The sequence below is a fragment of the Pieris brassicae genome, chromosome 3 (genome assembly GCF_905147105.1).
Source record: "Pieris brassicae chromosome 3, ilPieBrab1.1, whole genome shotgun sequence".
In the NCBI taxonomy this organism is placed as follows: Eukaryota; Metazoa; Arthropoda; class Insecta; order Lepidoptera; family Pieridae; genus Pieris; species Pieris brassicae.
In genome coordinates this window covers 12,771,785-12,790,066 of record NC_059667.1, presented here as the reverse complement: position 1 = coordinate 12,790,066, position 18,282 = coordinate 12,771,785, and the positions used below count along the sequence as shown (strand labels likewise).

Sequence of the window (18,282 nt, the reverse complement as noted above, 5' to 3'; positions counted from 1 at the left end):
TATACAATTTTTACTCTGAAGAATTTAAAAACAGGCTTTCCACGTAGCATCTGTATCGTACCGACTTAATAAAATAAAGCCTCCAGATAATCTTTTAAGAAAAATAAATGGGAGGCATCCCTCTCAGTCTAAAGGTGTCTGAGCTCTTTATGATGAGAAATTTTCATTTCACTAGAGGCATAATGGAAAATAGGCAAACGTTTAAGCTGCTCTGAATAAATAGAGATAACATTATTAGAGAACTAGCTTTCTGTATTAGAAGTTACAACTTGAGGACAGATTTTTAAACTATTTTGTTTCACTTGGCTTTATAGTTTAGTAGTACCTTTAGTACCAATTTTTTTTTTTATTTAAGGAGCAGTGCTGGCCTAGTTGTTTCAGTGTGCAACTCACATCCCTGAGGTCGTAGGTTCGATCCCCAGCTGTGCACCGATGGACTTTCTTTCTATGTGCGCATTTAAAATTCACTCAAACTGTGAAGGAAAGCATACTTGCCTATTTTTTTCTAATATTTTTCCTAACATCCCCGACTCTTGTGGTGCGGGACCTTATTTTGTACAAACATATATACATACACTAAGAAATTTCCTAATATATATATGTCCATATATACAAGTATACTACTTGACTATTAGATTGACAAATTATCTTGTAACAGATACAGAAATCTGAAGCCAAGACCTGAAAAGTTGAAGCGTCACTGATTTAATTTAATTTGATTATTTATATCATACTGAATGAGATGGGTAGTGTTGACCTAGTGGTTAAGCATATGATTTTCAACCCTTAGTTTTGTGTTCAAATCCCAACTGCACATAAATGTGCGACCAATGTTCACTTACACAAAGATAAACATCGAAGACGTATGTCAGCTAAAGGCTTCTAAATAAAAACATTTATGCAATATGAGGTCAGACCACAAAGGCTTATATATAAATATTTTTAAATACACGCACATTTAACAGAAATTTCATATCGAATAGTTTTGGAAAAATCTGTATTGTGGTTGCCATTCAATATAGTTTTTGCGTACTACTAAAATGTTTTGTATAGTGTATATTATTTTAGTTCACTGCAGCACATAAGTTCTTCAACTACGAATGCATTCTCTCTATATAAGGTATGACATTACTTTTTTTTTGTTTCTGTATTACTGTTATGTTTATAGAGCTGTCCATAGATATTTTGAGAATGTGACTATTATAGAGGAGAAAGACATTACTTATTACAGTGTAATAAACTGATTTAGTTGATGCATAAGTTGATCAGATTGGTAAAAAGATAGATACGGCCGCGTATTTGACGTTCTTGATTTATAAATGGTTTCCTTGTGTTATATCAAATATTGTAACTTTTTGAAGTGTAAGTTTTCTTTAATTAATTTATGGTATAGTTTTTCGAAGTTATTTTTAATGTTTTTTTTTATCTTGGGAAACGACATCAAATAAGGTATATAATGTATGAGTGGTAGAAAGTACCACATTAAAAAATCCTCCTATGACCTTTATTCATTAAGTTAATGTTTGGTTTTTCTTAGTCGTTATATATGATATTTTTTTATTAAAATTCTTCATTTATTAATACGAATGGGATTTACATAAAAAACCTATAATAAGTTACAGAAATATATGAGAATGTCAACTATTTTTGCTTTATCAATCAGTTGCTACTATTATTTAAATAACCTTAATGTAATTAGTAACTTGTGTTCAATTATTAAAGTCAGATATTTGGGTGAAATTTAATTAGAGACCTTACTAAATCAAGTTAAGATTAATGGTTAAAATGGCTGCCTAAGTAACAAACGACGCTTCCCGTCGCCTTGCGTACGGTTAAAGAATTAATGAGGATACGAATATGCGTGTCTCATGTATTTAAATTGACATTCCGTGTAAATCATGGTTAGAACATTAAAGAAGAAAATTATACTTAAAATTTGTAACGTTTTCGTTTTCTTTGACTTCGATTAGAAAGAATGGCATTTATTAAGTTTTCGTAAATTATTCACTCTTGGAATCATCGCTCAGTCTTTCCTACTTGTCATAAGATTCTGATCGGAGGCGATAAAACGAAGAGTTTGATACTTTTGTCTAGTATTCAAATACGCTTTAAACGACGCATCGTACATCCGTTTAGTTCGAAATACGGAGCACTTCTTTTTATTCTCTAGTAAAGAAACATTCGTTCTTGTATTGGATAAAATATTAAACTGCCAAACCGATTTAAAAAAATCGTTTATGAGTTTATTTTGTTATAAAAATTCAACGACTCAAATCTTACCTGTTAATATAGTTATAATTTAGATCCGATCATGACTTGACGACGTAGGTAATGCGTATTTTATATTTCAAGTTTTTACACCGTGTAGATCTACTATAGAAACTATTTTTTTTTATCTACCACAGTGGTATTTTGCACTTCCTTATGAAGGAAACTATACATTATGTATCATTTTTATATCACGAAACATAATTCAAACATCAAATTGATCTATTTTTATCTTAAGAATATTATACGAAATACAATTACGAAAATATAACAGATTTTTATTAATATACCGTTTTACAAGTAACAATATGATCAAGAATATGTTTAATTATTTTGTAAATTAAAAACATTGAACCATCTGAAACCTTACAAAATTTTCATCCCTCAAAAGGATAAGCTGTAAAGTATTTTTGTGTAACAATTCCCAAATGAATACATAAACAATAGAATAATTAGGTATTATCGGTATATGTATATGTATATATTATAGGTATATGCCGGAAAATGTGAAAGAAAATTATTTCTCTTACAGCATAAAATACTTGATAGATTTGGTTAATTTAATACGTATAGCTCGAGGCTAGTTTTAATTTTTAAGAAATCCAGTTTTTCAGTTTAATCTACACACTTATCATTATTAACATGTAACAGTAATAGAGAAATAGCACAATGAAAATAATTAAAAAAAGGAGGGCAACTGGCCTTACCAATTTCTTCTATTAAGAAGTTATATAACCGGAAAGTTTAAAAATATAAATATAGGTTTTTAAATACGTACAATGCAAATTTTGGCTATAAAAAGAGGGAAATTTATAAAAAATTATGGCGAGGTGATGTCTTAAAACTGTGTAGCTAAATTGTTACTGCTATGGCTTTATTACTCAAGGCTCAGTAATAAAGTATTCGATAAAAAAATTAAACCAGTCAATATGGAACGATATGCAAAACAAAATGTATAAATGGTGCTTTAACATTTTAAAAAATTGAAAAATTAATTTTGTCTATAGCAAAATTTTCTTAAATATGGATTAATAAATTATGAGTCTTTCAGGTCGGTTCGGCCACGACTAGAGATACAGATACAGACATAGCAATTGTATTTATTCTAAACACTTTTATTTTTAAGCATATCATTTTTGTTTTGAAATACTATTTAGAAATTCTAATTTATATCAAATACTGTTAGTTAAATTAGATTTCTCCTAATGAATCCCTTTTACAGATTTGTAATACCATTTTCTAACTCAATAGAACAAGACAAACCTTCGGAGCTGCCCAATTATTTGTAAAGTCGTCAGTTTATTTTTAAAGAAATGGATTTTTTTAATTTATAACATTTTAATAGAACGTTTATGTTGTTATATATATTATTATATTGATAAGAAGAAATATTGTTTTTGAAACGATCACAGAGTACAGATGAAGAAGCGACTTTATACCAGATTATTTTTACAATGTAGGATCAGATATTTGCGCATGTCTTTAAATAGACATTTCTTTCTTGCCTTCCATACCCGATGTTTGTTACTTTCCTCCGGACCATATTCTGAGTTATTGTTGCCTTAAGCCTACTTATAAAACAGTTCTTCACGTACTCTACTCCTTCTGCGAAGTTTTTACTTAATTTCGTGCTAAGGGTTAGCACTGGTGGTATATTTTATGAATTCTATACTAATATATATATTTGTATATGAGGAAAATTCCAACAAAGCAATTACTATTATTTTCATTATTAACCCGAACAAAAGAACCTTGCTCAGCGTATTTGCGCACATAGCTTTTGTTTGCGAAAAAGATAGAATATTGAAAAATGATCGCCATTATTGCTGATACGATGAATCGTGGCGATAAATTTCTGATTGACGATTGATGAGTTTAATCGTTTCTTAATTACGGGTCAAGTTTTTGTCGTTTGGACAAATTTAGACAAATTTAATAGCGGTGTTGGTGAAGGTGTTTAGGCTTTTTTGGTTTAAGACAAATCTACTTAGATTTATATATATACTGTTCACGTAGATTAAAAAACTATAACAGGTATAAACACATGTACGATTGCCAGTAGTGGATTATAGTAAAAAAAAAAAAATTTTTATGTTTCTTCAGGCTGTGGGGTGAAATTATTGTTTCCTCTAAGTAGTAGGAGACAGTACTACACTGAGCCTTTGAATCATCCTCATCAAATGTTTTATTTGAATTAAAATTGTCACGCTAATACGTGAATACGCCTATGAGTGATTTTAGACGAATCTTTTATATATTTAATATACGAGTTCTATTACTTTAAAGATTATTATTTAAATAATTTTAAAAAATATTAATTCCTATATTAAAGAGTGGCGCTAAATGGGCGATGTACTAAATGTAAATTTAAATTTAATTTACCTTATTTTCTGACGTTCCTAAGTGAACTGGTTTACCTATATGAATAAAGTTATTTTGACTTTGATTTCGACTATGGGTCCTAGGAATGCAAACGTGAAACAAATGCACGCGGCGTGGTCAACAAGATGGCTATCAACTTTTTTGCCAGTCGACAGTACTGATGGAAATTCAGGAAGAACCTATTACAACCTAAACCAGTTACTAAGATAGTGAAGTTCGATTCGCGCGCGAAAATAATATGTTGCCGCATCGGATCACATTCGCGTACTTATGTCTCCGCAAAATAGTCTCTTATATTACAAGATTATATTACGTTTAAGTTTTATTTCTTTGATCCATGTAGCATGTAAATTGGATTTAGTTACCAGTTAAGATTACTTATCGGCTTACACGGGCTTCATGGTTAAACGATTTCTTGTATATTCCAACAAAGACGACCCTTTAACTAATAAGATAGTTCACTTAGGCTCACCCAGTTTAAACTCAATACGTTAAATACATAAATATTCTCGCTGTAAAATACTTAAATAAGCTTTGATATATGCAATATGGTTTTCATAAGTTTTATTATGTAGTCGGAATGAAAGATATTATAAATACAGTTTGAAAAATCCGATCAATTCTATTTTTTCTAAAAATAAAATGTTTAGAGGTTTATTTATTTGCTTATAAGTATTTCTATAGCTACTTATTATACAATATCTAAACAATTTCATTATATAAAAAAGTCAAAATATATAACACCGTTAACAATTAGAGGTAATAATATATATGTATTGTAAGATGCATTTATTATTATATGTATTCTATTTAATATAACACAGGAATAACAAACTCATTATCTATAATATAAAAATGAATCGCAAAATGTGTTGGTAAGCGCATAACTCTACAACGCCTGGAACAATTGTACCAATCCTTTTTTTAAATATTCGTTGAAGTCTAAGGATGGTTTTTACGGCGAGAAAAATTCGAATAATTTCCGGGAAAACCCTAAAACAGCCCTTTTCTTTTTCCCATACAAACGTTTTGTAAATAAAATGTAGAGTCAATTTGAACTGTATTGCTATTCAATAAAGTTCGTATTAAATTGCAAGCACTCACTGTTGTTTAAGCAATGTTGCGTTCCGAAACACAATAAGTGATAATATCGCGAACCCGACCAAATTGAATAGTCAAAAAATGTGAGAGCTATAGATCATTAGTACTGATTTTTAATTTGGTTGGCTTCGCGATATTATTTCTTTTCTTTTAATTTCGGCATGCGACATAAAATGCATATGTTTTCACTTCATTACATCTATCAAACACATCGCGTTAAAAAAGGATCTAAGTTTTGAATTATTAATTTAATATCCCTATCTGAGCAAAATTATTTTAATACATACTAATAGGAAAATATGTCAATGAGGCACACAATTTTTAAATATTTGTCACTTTTAGAACAAAACACTGCCACATTTCAAATCCTTTTGACAGAACGAAGTCTGTGGGGTCCGCTAGTATCTAATAAAAGATACCAGAGTTCTTTAAATTTATCTATTTGCTTATAATTTGTGTTATAATCTGAAGGTAAATAATACATCACTGTGTTACGTAAATAGTTTACATTAGACAGAGGAATTTTAAATAGTTAGGTTTACCCATATTGTATGAAGAAGGGATGTGAAATAGTAAAAGCGTCATGTCAGGGCAGTCAGTTAAACCGTTCCAAATAGCGTGTAAAAACATCAGGTCGTATTGTTTACGTCTACATTCCAGAGATTAAACATCAAAGTACATATTGCTATTATACTTTTGGAAATCCTTAAAACTTATTGGTTATAAAACTGGTTTAAATTCTGCAAGAGAAACAAATATTATTCTCATTGATCATTTGTGATAAATTGTGGGAATTATGAACGTATATGTGTCTTTCCATCCATATATCTTCATACATATTAAGATTACGTCTAAAAATGATCGAAGCCCAGCTATAGGAAAACTTTGTACCTTCGCCTCTCATGCATAATATTAAGCTTTTGAAAAGCGTGTGTTATCCAGAAATCACATACCTTCTGAAAGTGAAATCAATTTATGTCCGAACCACACAGATTTCCCAAATGAATTCCGCTTTGTTATGACTCCAAATTGGAATCGTTGCCCCGAGTTATGACAAGTTCAATACGCAGATTGTTTAACTTTTATATTTGAGTTATTTATATTCGTATAGAAAATTTGGATTGGGAATACAAGCGTGTTGTTTGAAAAATTGATTATATTTTTTTAAATATTTTGTCGTTGTTAGTGAATGACGCTTCGATAAAATTTCTACTGTGTGGACTACTGTCAATGTTAATAATTGTGTTAAGTTGGTAATCCACTCTGTTCTTATATATCTTCTGTAAAAGTTCACTTGAAAAAGGTTGAACACTATGTTTTTAAATGGATTTTTTTATAGATTTAATTAAAAAATTCTTTATTCTCCATGAGAGTGTATGAAGTACAAAGAATTCCATAATTAAATATATATTTTGTCTTCCAGTACACATGTCTGCATGAGAACTTATTCCACTACCTGTGTGAAGAAAATGGTGGAGCTGTGACACTTCCAGCTGCTCGCGGAGATGACGCATGGAAAATCTACTTCAATGAAAATCCAGAGGAAATCGTCGATGAATTTGCTATGAGATATGGCATTGAATCCATCTATCAAGCGATGACGTAAGTTACCTGAACTCTACTGATATACGATAACAACGTTAAATAAGATAAATAAAAAATAAGAAAATTCACAATATTTGATCCCAATTTTTATCTATGCGTTATTATGTAGTTATTATTTTGAAACAATTAAAAATTAGGTGAATAATTAATTAAACCCTAGTGTGATAGTGCAACAAATTGTGTTAATTATATTATTTAAATTTACCCGGCGTCATGCGGATGTAAAAGTGTTACAATGACATTGGGGTGGGATTCGCAGACCCATTCATTAATGTCATAATTATTCTTTATAAATAACAAAGATAATATTTATTCCTGTTTAGATTTTTAGGTAAAGAAATAAAAAACAAATGTTATTATATTATGTTTTAATTATATTTAATAATAAACATGATTAGCAAAACAACGTACACTTATGTGTTAGTATTCCATTATTTTAGCTACAAGTTATCATTTAATTTCAATACAAAGAACTTTTCGTCTATGATATTACTAATATATAATAAATTTTCTGCAATATAAGTTACAATCTATCTATTTAAAAAAAAATATATATATATATATATATATGACAATTACAATGAACAAATAAATATTGAAAAAAAATATACTTCAAAAAAAAGAAATAACATGAAAGCACAAATTTTAGTTATAACTTCTAAATTTATGGTTGTCATTTAAAGGTGGACTTTTTAAGTCAAACAAAATAAGTGTCAAATATATAAACACTTTAAAAGCCTTTGAAATAAAACTTGTAAAGCGGTGATTTATGGCGTCAAGGCAACACTAGTAAACTATTAGGGTACTTAACACAACATAAGTATGACTTATTTATAAGCAATGGGTGTGTATATATTAATCATGAACACTATGACAAATACAACATGTACACCAAAGACTTTTATGTCTATGAAATTTGATTATTTATCACGGCGCTTATATAGTGAGGGTACAACACATTAAAGATATAGATATAAATAAACATTCTCAGAAACTGTTCCAGCAGAGTCATTATATATGCTAGGGGATTTCCAGTAGAAAGAAGTGATAAGTAGGAACCCGATCAAAAATGTTGATAGCCGTTAAAACGGCAACACAAAATGAAGGTCTTACAATGAACTAGGAAAAGCATCAGAAATGGGGGGTAATTTTCTGAGTATCCTAATATTTTTTCTTTGAATCTTTCTACACCAGGCCAGTGAAGAAAAGAATATTAAAAAAATAAAAGTTATGACTCATATGTTATATCCACCAAGCGAGTACAATCTGTAAATGAAGATATTATTTAGATTTAATTATTATTATACACTAAGAAGTCTAATTATTGATACAATGAATTTTATGCTAATTTAAATAAACAGTAAAGAAAACAGTTAATATATTATAAGTTAATACACAACTAACCTGCAGGAATAAGCAAGGGTAATGAGGACAATTAAAAACATTTAAAACATAACATAATAATTTTACAGACTCTCACACAGCATAAGGGCATACCTTACATTCGCTCCTGTACGTATAAAAATAACAACGAATTGGTTGGTTTGTGACAGTGTTAATATGTCTATATTAATAATCACTGTATAACAGATTCGTTTGGATCTTTGTGTTCACCGTTGTCAATAAAAAAATAAGGCCAAATCCCATCTTGCACTAATAAAACAATGGAGAGTTTCTTATGGAACTTTGTTGCTAACTACTCCTCAATATGATACGACCTTGCATCAGCCGTTTAGCTTCTGTTTGATTCGACCGCACAAACAAACTGAGGCACCTAACAGTGCCTATATCAATAGCAAACTTTAAACAAAGTCTCAAAACTTTAAAGTTACTTTACTTTCAATTATAATAATTACTATAGAGCAAATTTGATTTTGATATTAACTTATAATTACAATGTCAGCTGATAGTACCGCCGCCATTACTCCGACATTAATAATAATGACCATGAAATTACAATTACTATAGAGTATCGCATAGTCTGTTAATTTGTAACTTTATTAGCAAATCGAATAAACCGCAAGTATTAAATGTTTCAAACTAATTAGACTTAGAAGATCTTTACTTGTGAGCTCTGTGACATATAATGGCAATGGCAGCTGACACCAACGCCATTGCTCCGACATATATAGTTAAGATAGATTTAAGTTTAATAATTAACTAAATTTTCAGGCATTTCCACTGTCTGTCAACGAAGTACTTATGCGCGGGAGTTCCAGCTGTTATGTCAACACTGTTAGCTAACATCAACGCATACTACGCTCATACAACTGCTTCATCTGCTGTTTCAGCGTCTGATAGATTCGCTGCTTCAAACTTTGGGGTAAGACTTATCATAAAGGGAGGACTTAAGAAAAACAGTAATAAAAATTATTGACTTACTAATTAATACCAAAAAGTATTACAGAATAATGCAACAACTTTTGTTGTACTGTATGTAGTTTATACCTAATAGTATAATGGCAAATATTGTTAAATATATTAATTAAATAATTTGAGCTGTTTATTTTACTATTTGACAATTGCACAAATTTGTAAAAGAATTTTTAAATTTCCGTAAAAAGGCTGTCTGGGTCCAATTAAAAACTTTGCCCTTCTTCAAAGCCGAGAAAACATATCTTTAGTATTATTATAAAGTCTAATTCTTTTGTAGAACGTGTTCTTGGGAAGTACTGATTCTATTTATCGACGTAGGCTATACAACTTCACGTTACAACCAAATAAATAAATTACGGGTATAAATTCTGTCCTGAGTCCTTTGCTCGAAGGCTGTAACGAGGTCGCATAACGCAGTCATGTATCCAAAGATAACCCAAATGACCCTTCCTCAATTAAAAGCAATCCGTTTTATTGTATTATTACCAATTAGGTTTATCTTATCCATAAAACTTGTGTTGTATATTTAGAAGACAAAGTAATTGGTATTCTTGATAAATGTGTAAAATTTTTCGTATCATTCTATAAAGACACTCATCATGTCAACTATTCAACTGGATTTTATATTTTTGATTTTATTCTTCGTGATGGAGTGTTAGAACTAAAGAAAACTCAACACACCTGCCTTCGTAAAGAAAAAGTTTTGGTTTCTATTGTTATCTGATGGGTCACTAATGGGATATTTCTTAACAAAGAGTTTGCAACCAAAGAACTGGAAGTAATTGAAATGTTCATAATCCTCAACGACCTAATCTTAACAAAGTGTTTTCTTATAATTCCACTTCTATTATAGAAAGAAAAGTTCGTGAAACTTCTCGACCAACTACACAATTCGCTACGGATCGACCTTTCTATGTACAGAAATAATTTTCCTGCTTCAAGTGCGGAAAAACTTATGGATCTCAAATCAACTGTGGATCTTTTGACCAGCATTACATTCTTTCGGATGAAGGTAAGTGTTTATTTAATTTAAATAACTAAATTCTATTTATATACAGTATATATTAAAAATGGAAACGCAATCTTTCTTTCTAAAACAATAAAATTTCTAGGAAACAATAATTTGAATCGTGGTTGAAATTAAAATCCGTACTCTAGCTTTTAGATTATGTATTGTTGTCGTGGTCGTGTAGCGTACAACTTTTACAAACATTATGTAATTCCCTTAATTTGTGAAATGTAAATTAATTATAACTAATAAGGAACTCATTTTAATAAAAAAATATTCGATGGCGTGCCTTCGCGTATGGTGTGTGTGAAATCTCAGAATTATATGATGAAAATAATTAGGTGTATTCATAAGTTTAACTAGAACTATTTCTTATCAGGTACAAGAACTTAGCAGTCCACCTAGAGCAAGTACAGTTGTGAAGGACTGTGTAAAGGCGTGCTTGAGATCAACCTATCAATTTCTTTTTGAAAATTGCTATGAATTATTCAATAGAGAATTTCAAGTAAGTTTTATATAATTTAAAATGTTGATCCATATATTACATAAAACTTGTTTCAAATGTGCTGAATAGGCCGTCGGCGTAAACACACGAAACTATATACATAAATATTAATTTCCATGTCTATTTTGATAATACAGTAAGAATTTCTAGTTCTTTATAAAATATGTAGATTATATTTATTTAAAGAAAACACTTTTTTACCGGATTGAAACTATGTATTATTATAAATTTATAATTATTTTACATAATTTTAACGACGACCGGTTAAATCCGGTAAAAAAAAGATGTCTTTAAATGTCTATGTTAATAAAAGACAATACGATTACGATACGATTTATTATTTCAACCGTGACAGACCTTGATACGTACTAAGGTATTTGCGTGTTATACTAACGATAAAGTTTAGTGCGTGCACCTATTTAATCATGCTTACTACTAATAAAGGCAGTGAGCATGGTAAACAAACATATATATTTTATTATTATAATTACTTCAAGTTGCTGCAGCACCAGTACATGATTAAAAATAATAAGATTGCTGATCCTATCGTGGCGTCGCAAGATTTCCCTATACTACACTAGATTACAAGCGAATTTATTCATCAAAAATAAACCTGAAAGAGGAAACATGAGTCTATTACATTTTCAGGTTGACCCAAACGAAGCGAAAAGGGATCCCTCCGATCATGGACCACAGTTGGACTCTGTGGACTTCTGGCACAAACTCATTGGACTTATAATATCTGTGATAGAAGAGGATAGAAATAGTTACGCGCCTGTCTTAAATCAATTTCCTCAAGAGCTTAATATTGGTCAGGTAAATAAATACAAACCATACTAGGTATCAGAAACATTTTGATTTAAATAAAGTGCTTTAAAACTTTTTCAAATTTAGAAAATATTTTTATGTTTGAATTTAATCTAATTACTATCGTGGATAGATATTGGATATGATGTGTCATGTGGCTTTGTATTAGAATGCGTATTACGTCATATTTTAACATTTTTTAGCTATCAGCAGCTACAATGTGGTCTTTATTCGCTGTGGATATGAAGTATGCTCTAGAAGAACATGAACAGCATCGGCTCTGCAAGTCTTCCGCCTACATGAACTTACATTTTAAGGTATTAATGTATTCTTTATGGTTAGTAAAGTTGTGTTTTTAATGACATTGATGAGCGATTTTACTATAACAATTTCAATTAATATGTATTTCTTACTGTGTGCCAAATTACGAAGACGTTTGAATTAATTTATAGAAAAAATACGAATCTATTTGTATCTTTTACAAAAGTATTCAATGAAATTTCATTTATTAATACATAAAAGTACTTTAGTTAGTATTGTATGTGGAATCAAAATGTTAGGATTCTTACGTCAAAGTTCATATCAAATTCGTGTTGCTAAAACAATATACATACGTTTTACAGGTGAAATGGCTGTACACGGAGTATGTTAAAGATGTCCCACCTTATTGTGGTGCCGTACCAGAATACCCTGCTTGGTTCGAGCCATTTGTCATGCAATGGCTGAACGAGAATGATGATGTCTCTCTTGAGTATTTGACGGGAGCATTCAATAGGGATAAAAGAGATGGGGTTAGTACTTTCTACTTTATTGTACGGAGATGGATTAAGTATCAGAACTGATCTGACTGCTGTTTAGTTATGGCGTTGAACCAATACTTAAGATTGTTTCTTATTTAAAACAAAATAAAGTTCCATACCTTTATTAAATTAAATACTATTGTGCGTTGACGTTGCAAGCTCTTATTGCCTCATGAAGGAGGTAGATTTATTTTTGTGTCAATAATGCCATAATGCTTATAAAATATTACATCAAGGGTAAAATGTTTCCATAAAACCCATGTGATAAGTTATTTCATACCAATATTTTAGGCTCAAATTTACAAACTCAAGGTAGAAGCACTTCTATATCTATAATAAGTTATAAATATATAGTATATAATATTATCCCTCTCAAATATTCATAAGCATATTTGATGGTTCCATGTTAAGGTTTCGCTTGTTGAAATTATTATTTCTAATTCTTTGACAACGTTCTAAAAATCAGCTTGTCATGTCATCACTTTCACAGAATCCCTATGATAATAAAGAAAATAGTAACGTACCACACGTGTCTCATTATTAAACAATCACACGTAAAGGGTGTTTTAATTTATCTATTAAATGTTGCACGGTGATACATATATGGCCGCCATAACTGATAATATATTTGCTTGTTCTCACACTTTCATATCAAAAAAAACAACTGGCGTTAAAACCTGAGATTTCTGAATCATGATCATTTTTCAATCTAAGTCAAATAGGTGATAGCAGCCTCCTGAGCCTGACAGACGCCGTCGCCGTCTAAGGCAAGCCGGTTCCTTCCTGATGTTCACAGTTCAAGCAAATGTTAAATGCGCACATAGAAAGAAAGTCCATTAGTACAGAGTCGAGGTCGAATCTACGACCTAGGGGATGACAGTCGCATGCTGAAGCCACTTAACCAACACTGCTCTTTCTTTCATTTTAATGAGATTAAAAAAAACTTAATGTGATTAAATGCAAATGACATGGAGTTTATTGCGGTTTCAGTTCCAAAAATCGAGCGAGCACGCACTCTTCAGTAATTCAGTTGTTGACGTTTTTACTCAACTCACGCAATGCTTTGACGTGGTTTCCAAGCTCGAGTGTCCAGACCCTGAAATATGGAAAAGGTATATGAAGAGGTTTGCGAAGACCATCGTCAAGGTGCTGGTCGCGTATGCTGATATCGTGAAGAAAGAATTCCCAGAACATTTGAAAGAAGAGAGAGTGGTATGTAAATGTATCTTTACATAAGTAAAAAATATATAAAAAAATTTAAATATATAACTTTAGTTTGATCTAGCTATGACGAAACGACTTCATGTCGTACTGAAGAAATAATTTGTTTATCTTATCATTCATGTCAACTAGGTTTGAGGCATAAAAGGTTGATTTAAAAAGTAAAAACTACAACTACTACAATTCCTTTAAAACACTTACAACTATATTAGATCAAAACGACAAGATTTTCCGCAAATTTCCAGGCGTGTATCCTAATGAATAACATACAACAACTTCGTGTTCAACTGGAGAAAATGTTCGAAGCAATGGGTGGGAACAAATTGGAACGAGATGCAGCAGACATCCTCAACGATTTGCAACAAAGCTTGAATAGTACACTGGATGAACTGGCTTCTATGTTTGCTATCAGGTATATAATTATTTGATTAAACTGTTCAGATTATTACGCATGAAAACATATTTTCAGTGAAACACAGCTGTAATCATTCTTTACCGTGAATATTTACGAAGAAGTTTGGGCGTGTATAAAAACATGGATGACGTCTATGATTTGAATTTGATATTATTTTTTTATCCCCACAGCCTTGAGATGCGAATAACAGCAAGTGTGAAGGAATTGGGTGAATTACTTCAGAAAGTTGGTGGAGGTGCAGCTCCTGGACAGCCGCAACCGCCAGCTCATCATGAGGCTGATGAAGTGCTTAGACCTCTTATGGACATATTGGTAATTTATGTGATTTAATCTGGTATGTGTGTGTAATTCCCTCTTAAGGCGACACGAGTAAAGTCTAAAAATACAGGTACATCAATTTAAGGTATTATTAGCTGGTATTTTACTTGTAAGCCATGTCTTAATTTACGTGTTATCTGTTGAACATTCATATGTGGTAAAATAATATAAATATTTATAGCTTTTTTTCGACTTCGTTGTCATCGTATAATATTATAGTATATTTCTATACATACTAAAAACTTATATTTTAGGATGGTTCACTGACGATGTATGCGGAATCTTGTGAGAAGACTGTACTGAAACGGTTGCTAAAGGAGCTATGGAAGATCGTCATGAAGATTCTTGAGAAGACGGTCGTTCTTCCGCCCATGACGGACAAAACGGTATAAATTTTGACTTATTATAAAACTTTAAAAACAAATCAAATAAAAGAGTCAAGTTATGAAATTAAGATACATTTAATGCAATGAAAAGTAATACTACATATAAATCATCATCAAAGTAAATTATACATTAATATATAGAATAAAACAACAAATACATCGAGCACGCGTTCATCAAATGATTAATTACAAATAAATCACTTCCCAAACAACATTATATCAATCCAACAGATGATGCTGAAGAATTTGACGAACAACGCAAAGAACTTGGCAGCCAACGCAAAGATCGAAGATATGACGCAGTTGTTCAAGAGTACAGTTGGCAAACAGGATGTTAAACATGCCTTGTCCGGCGTCATGGATATATCCAAAGAGGTAACAATAGTTGATCATAAACACGTATATTGCCGAGCAGCTGTGTGGTTCCACGTGATATGTTGTCTAAACCTTCCTAAATAAATCCACTATCCACTATCTATCTAGGGCTATCCACACAGAAGGTTTCGGTTTGAACAAGTACAACTCCTGAGATTAGCGAATACTCAAGAACACATATTAATAAACCAGTCCGTTTCCATCGTTACTAAAGCATTTATTCGTTGCTAACTTTTAATTATCATGGGGTTATTTACTAAGCAATAGATAACGCAGGAATGTTAGTTTTAAATTTCTTATAAAATAAATCTTGTACAGCACTTGTCAGCCGAAAAGAGCTTAACACCAAAGCAGTGTGCGGTTCTGGATGCGGCGTTGGATACGATAAAACAATACTTCCACGCTGGAGGGAATGGTCTAAAGAAAACGTTCCTGGAGAAAAGTCCAGAATTACAATCGTTAAGATATGCTTTAAGTCTGTACACGCAAACTACAGATACACTCATAAGAACGTTCGTCACGAGTCAGCAAAATCAAGGTATATTCTTAAGTATTCAATTCAAAATTAATTCGTAATATGTAAAGACAAATCACAATCTTGTCTTAAAAATTAAGATTTTATAGGTTGAAAATTTGAGACCAAAAATGAGACATGCGTGCTCATATGATGCCTCTTCCTCAGTATGGACCTCTTAACAAATATACCGCTCTCCCGCTAACCTTTATCAAAAGTCATCAGTCTAATTACTCTGTTTTGTCTAAAGCATTATTCAGTTTCTAAACAGATTGTTTTAAAGAAAAATATTTGTTATAAAAATATTCGGTAAAGGAGGAGATGAAACGAACTCCTGAAACATAAATGTATTGTTATTATAGCTGGAATTATTTTATGTACTTTACATTGTAAATATTTTGACTTAGATGCCGCTGTGGCAGAAGAGGGTAGCGTGGGTGAAATTTCCCTTCAAGTGGATCTGTTCACGCATCCAGCAACTGGTGAACACAAGATCACTGTTAAGGGTTAGTTGAACTTTGTGTTACGGTCAAAAAAATATATTTAGTAGTATTGAGTTATCTATAGGTGAAAAATGCTGGGCTGAATGTGATTTGGTGAGTGCTGTTGCGTCTGCATAAAAAAATTGTTTATAAAAACAGTCTCAAACTCATAGCATTTTCACATTACATTTTACTACTGCATGTCTAATTAAAACTTTGTGGATAATTTAAAAAGAATTTTGAAATGCACACAGTGTATTATGAATATTTATATCTCTGATTATATTTATACCCTTGTGTTTTTGTGCAGTTGTGGCAGCAAATGACTTAAAGTGGGTGATAGCAAGTGGTATGTTCCGTCCGTTCATAGAGGTCAATCTGATTGGTCCTCATCTCGCCGATAAGAAGCGAAAATTCGCCACCAAATCGAAAAGTAACAATTGGAGTCCAAAGTTCAACGAAACTTTTCACTTGTAAGTGTTTATCTTTTGCTTAGGCTTCTATATTTAAGATTTAAAATATTAAACATTTGTAGACTCTCTGAATAATGAAAAGCTAGTGACTGTTAGATTACAAATTTTGTTGTTTATTTTGTTATTAACTAGGCGTTTTATATACCTGTATTAAACAAATCAATGAACTGAATGTTACAATGAAAGCTATACTAAAAACAAAACCATGTTTTTTTCATAAAGCGTATTTTAATCATAAAATAACTCGTTTTGATATCGCTAAAATAACTATAATTTCTAATTCTTATCACATTTAGTGCATAAAAATAAGTTCCGACACTTATAACAATAAAGTATTGTATATTTTTACTATTATTGTTTAATTTAGAAATGTTGAATATTTATAAGTTTTAGCAAGTTCACCTCAGGAAGATAAATTCTTTTTAATGTTAAATTTTATTACTAGTATGGTGAGCGCAACAGAACAATTGGAGCTTTTTGAACTACATGTATGTGTACGGGATTACTGCTTTGCACGAGAGGATAGATTAGTCGGTGTGGCCGTCATGCGTCTAGCCGATATTGCAGAACAGGTGAGGTTTACACTATTATAATATAATCTGAGATTATGCTGTTATTTGTTGATTTTCTAATAATGCTACTACGAATTGTTAGGTAATATGATCATATTATTTAGGGATTTACTAGGGACGTATAATATTGATAATTATAAAATTATAATTGATAAAACTAGCGATAGTATTAGCCAAAGTATTTCCGAACCTTGACTTGGAGCCCTTCAAGAAAAAAACGTAGCAATTCTTAAAAGGGCTTCAACTCATTCACGAGCCCTCTTGCATTCAAAGGTGTCCACGGTATCAGGTGAGCCTGCTGCCCGTTTGCCACTTGCTCTATTAAAAAAACTAATATGTATTTCACGTGTTTATTCTGAAACTGATATTTTAATTAAAATTATCTTTGTCATAGAAAAACGAAAATGTTAACCGATTGGTAACACGAGTGCCGGATCGGCAAAATCAAATGGCTGACTCTGTAAGTGGCTACGTCCAGGATGTTCCATCTGTGTTTTTATTTTTAGTTATTTCTGTGGAGAACCTCTCTAATGAATGTGCAACCTCTTGGTAGTAACTAGCAGATATCTATGTTGTCCTGTTTAGTTGACTTCCTTCGATGTGGCTGCGATGAAGATTGATGTAACCTCTACGGCTTCTGTAACTTCTTGGTAGTTCTAGTAGAGCTATTTGT

General features: G+C 31.2%; 1 protein-coding gene across 12 annotated transcripts in view; it reads left to right on the top strand.

Annotated features, from left to right (window-relative positions):
- The window catches only part of LOC123707478 (protein unc-13 homolog A), a 56,211-nt gene that overhangs the window by 36,389 nt on the left and 1,540 nt on the right, over positions 1-18,282 (top strand). For 7 of the 12 annotated variants that reach the window (XM_045657551.1, XM_045657555.1, XM_045657556.1 and 4 more), the window contains 17 exons: positions 7,175-7,353; positions 9,529-9,679; positions 10,586-10,744; positions 11,121-11,246; positions 11,895-12,062; positions 12,257-12,370; positions 12,677-12,844; positions 13,844-14,065; positions 14,320-14,486; positions 14,660-14,801; positions 15,062-15,193; positions 15,425-15,568; positions 15,887-16,106; positions 16,490-16,588; positions 16,875-17,037; positions 17,483-17,609; positions 18,004-18,069. In XM_045657551.1, the coding sequence (XP_045513507.1) occupies positions 7,175-7,353; positions 9,529-9,679; positions 10,586-10,744; positions 11,121-11,246; positions 11,895-12,062; positions 12,257-12,370; positions 12,677-12,844; positions 13,844-14,065; positions 14,320-14,486; positions 14,660-14,801; positions 15,062-15,193; positions 15,425-15,568; positions 15,887-16,106; positions 16,490-16,588; positions 16,875-17,037; positions 17,483-17,609; positions 18,004-18,069 (2,547 nt within the window). The remainder of the gene's footprint in view (positions 1-7,174; positions 7,354-9,528; positions 9,680-10,585; positions 10,745-11,120; positions 11,247-11,894; positions 12,063-12,256; positions 12,371-12,676; positions 12,845-13,843; positions 14,066-14,319; positions 14,487-14,659; positions 14,802-15,061; positions 15,194-15,424; positions 15,569-15,886; positions 16,107-16,489; positions 16,589-16,874; positions 17,038-17,482; positions 17,610-18,003; positions 18,070-18,282) is intronic. The other 5 variants (XM_045657562.1, XM_045657561.1, XM_045657559.1 and 2 more) reach the window with 1 other exon arrangement.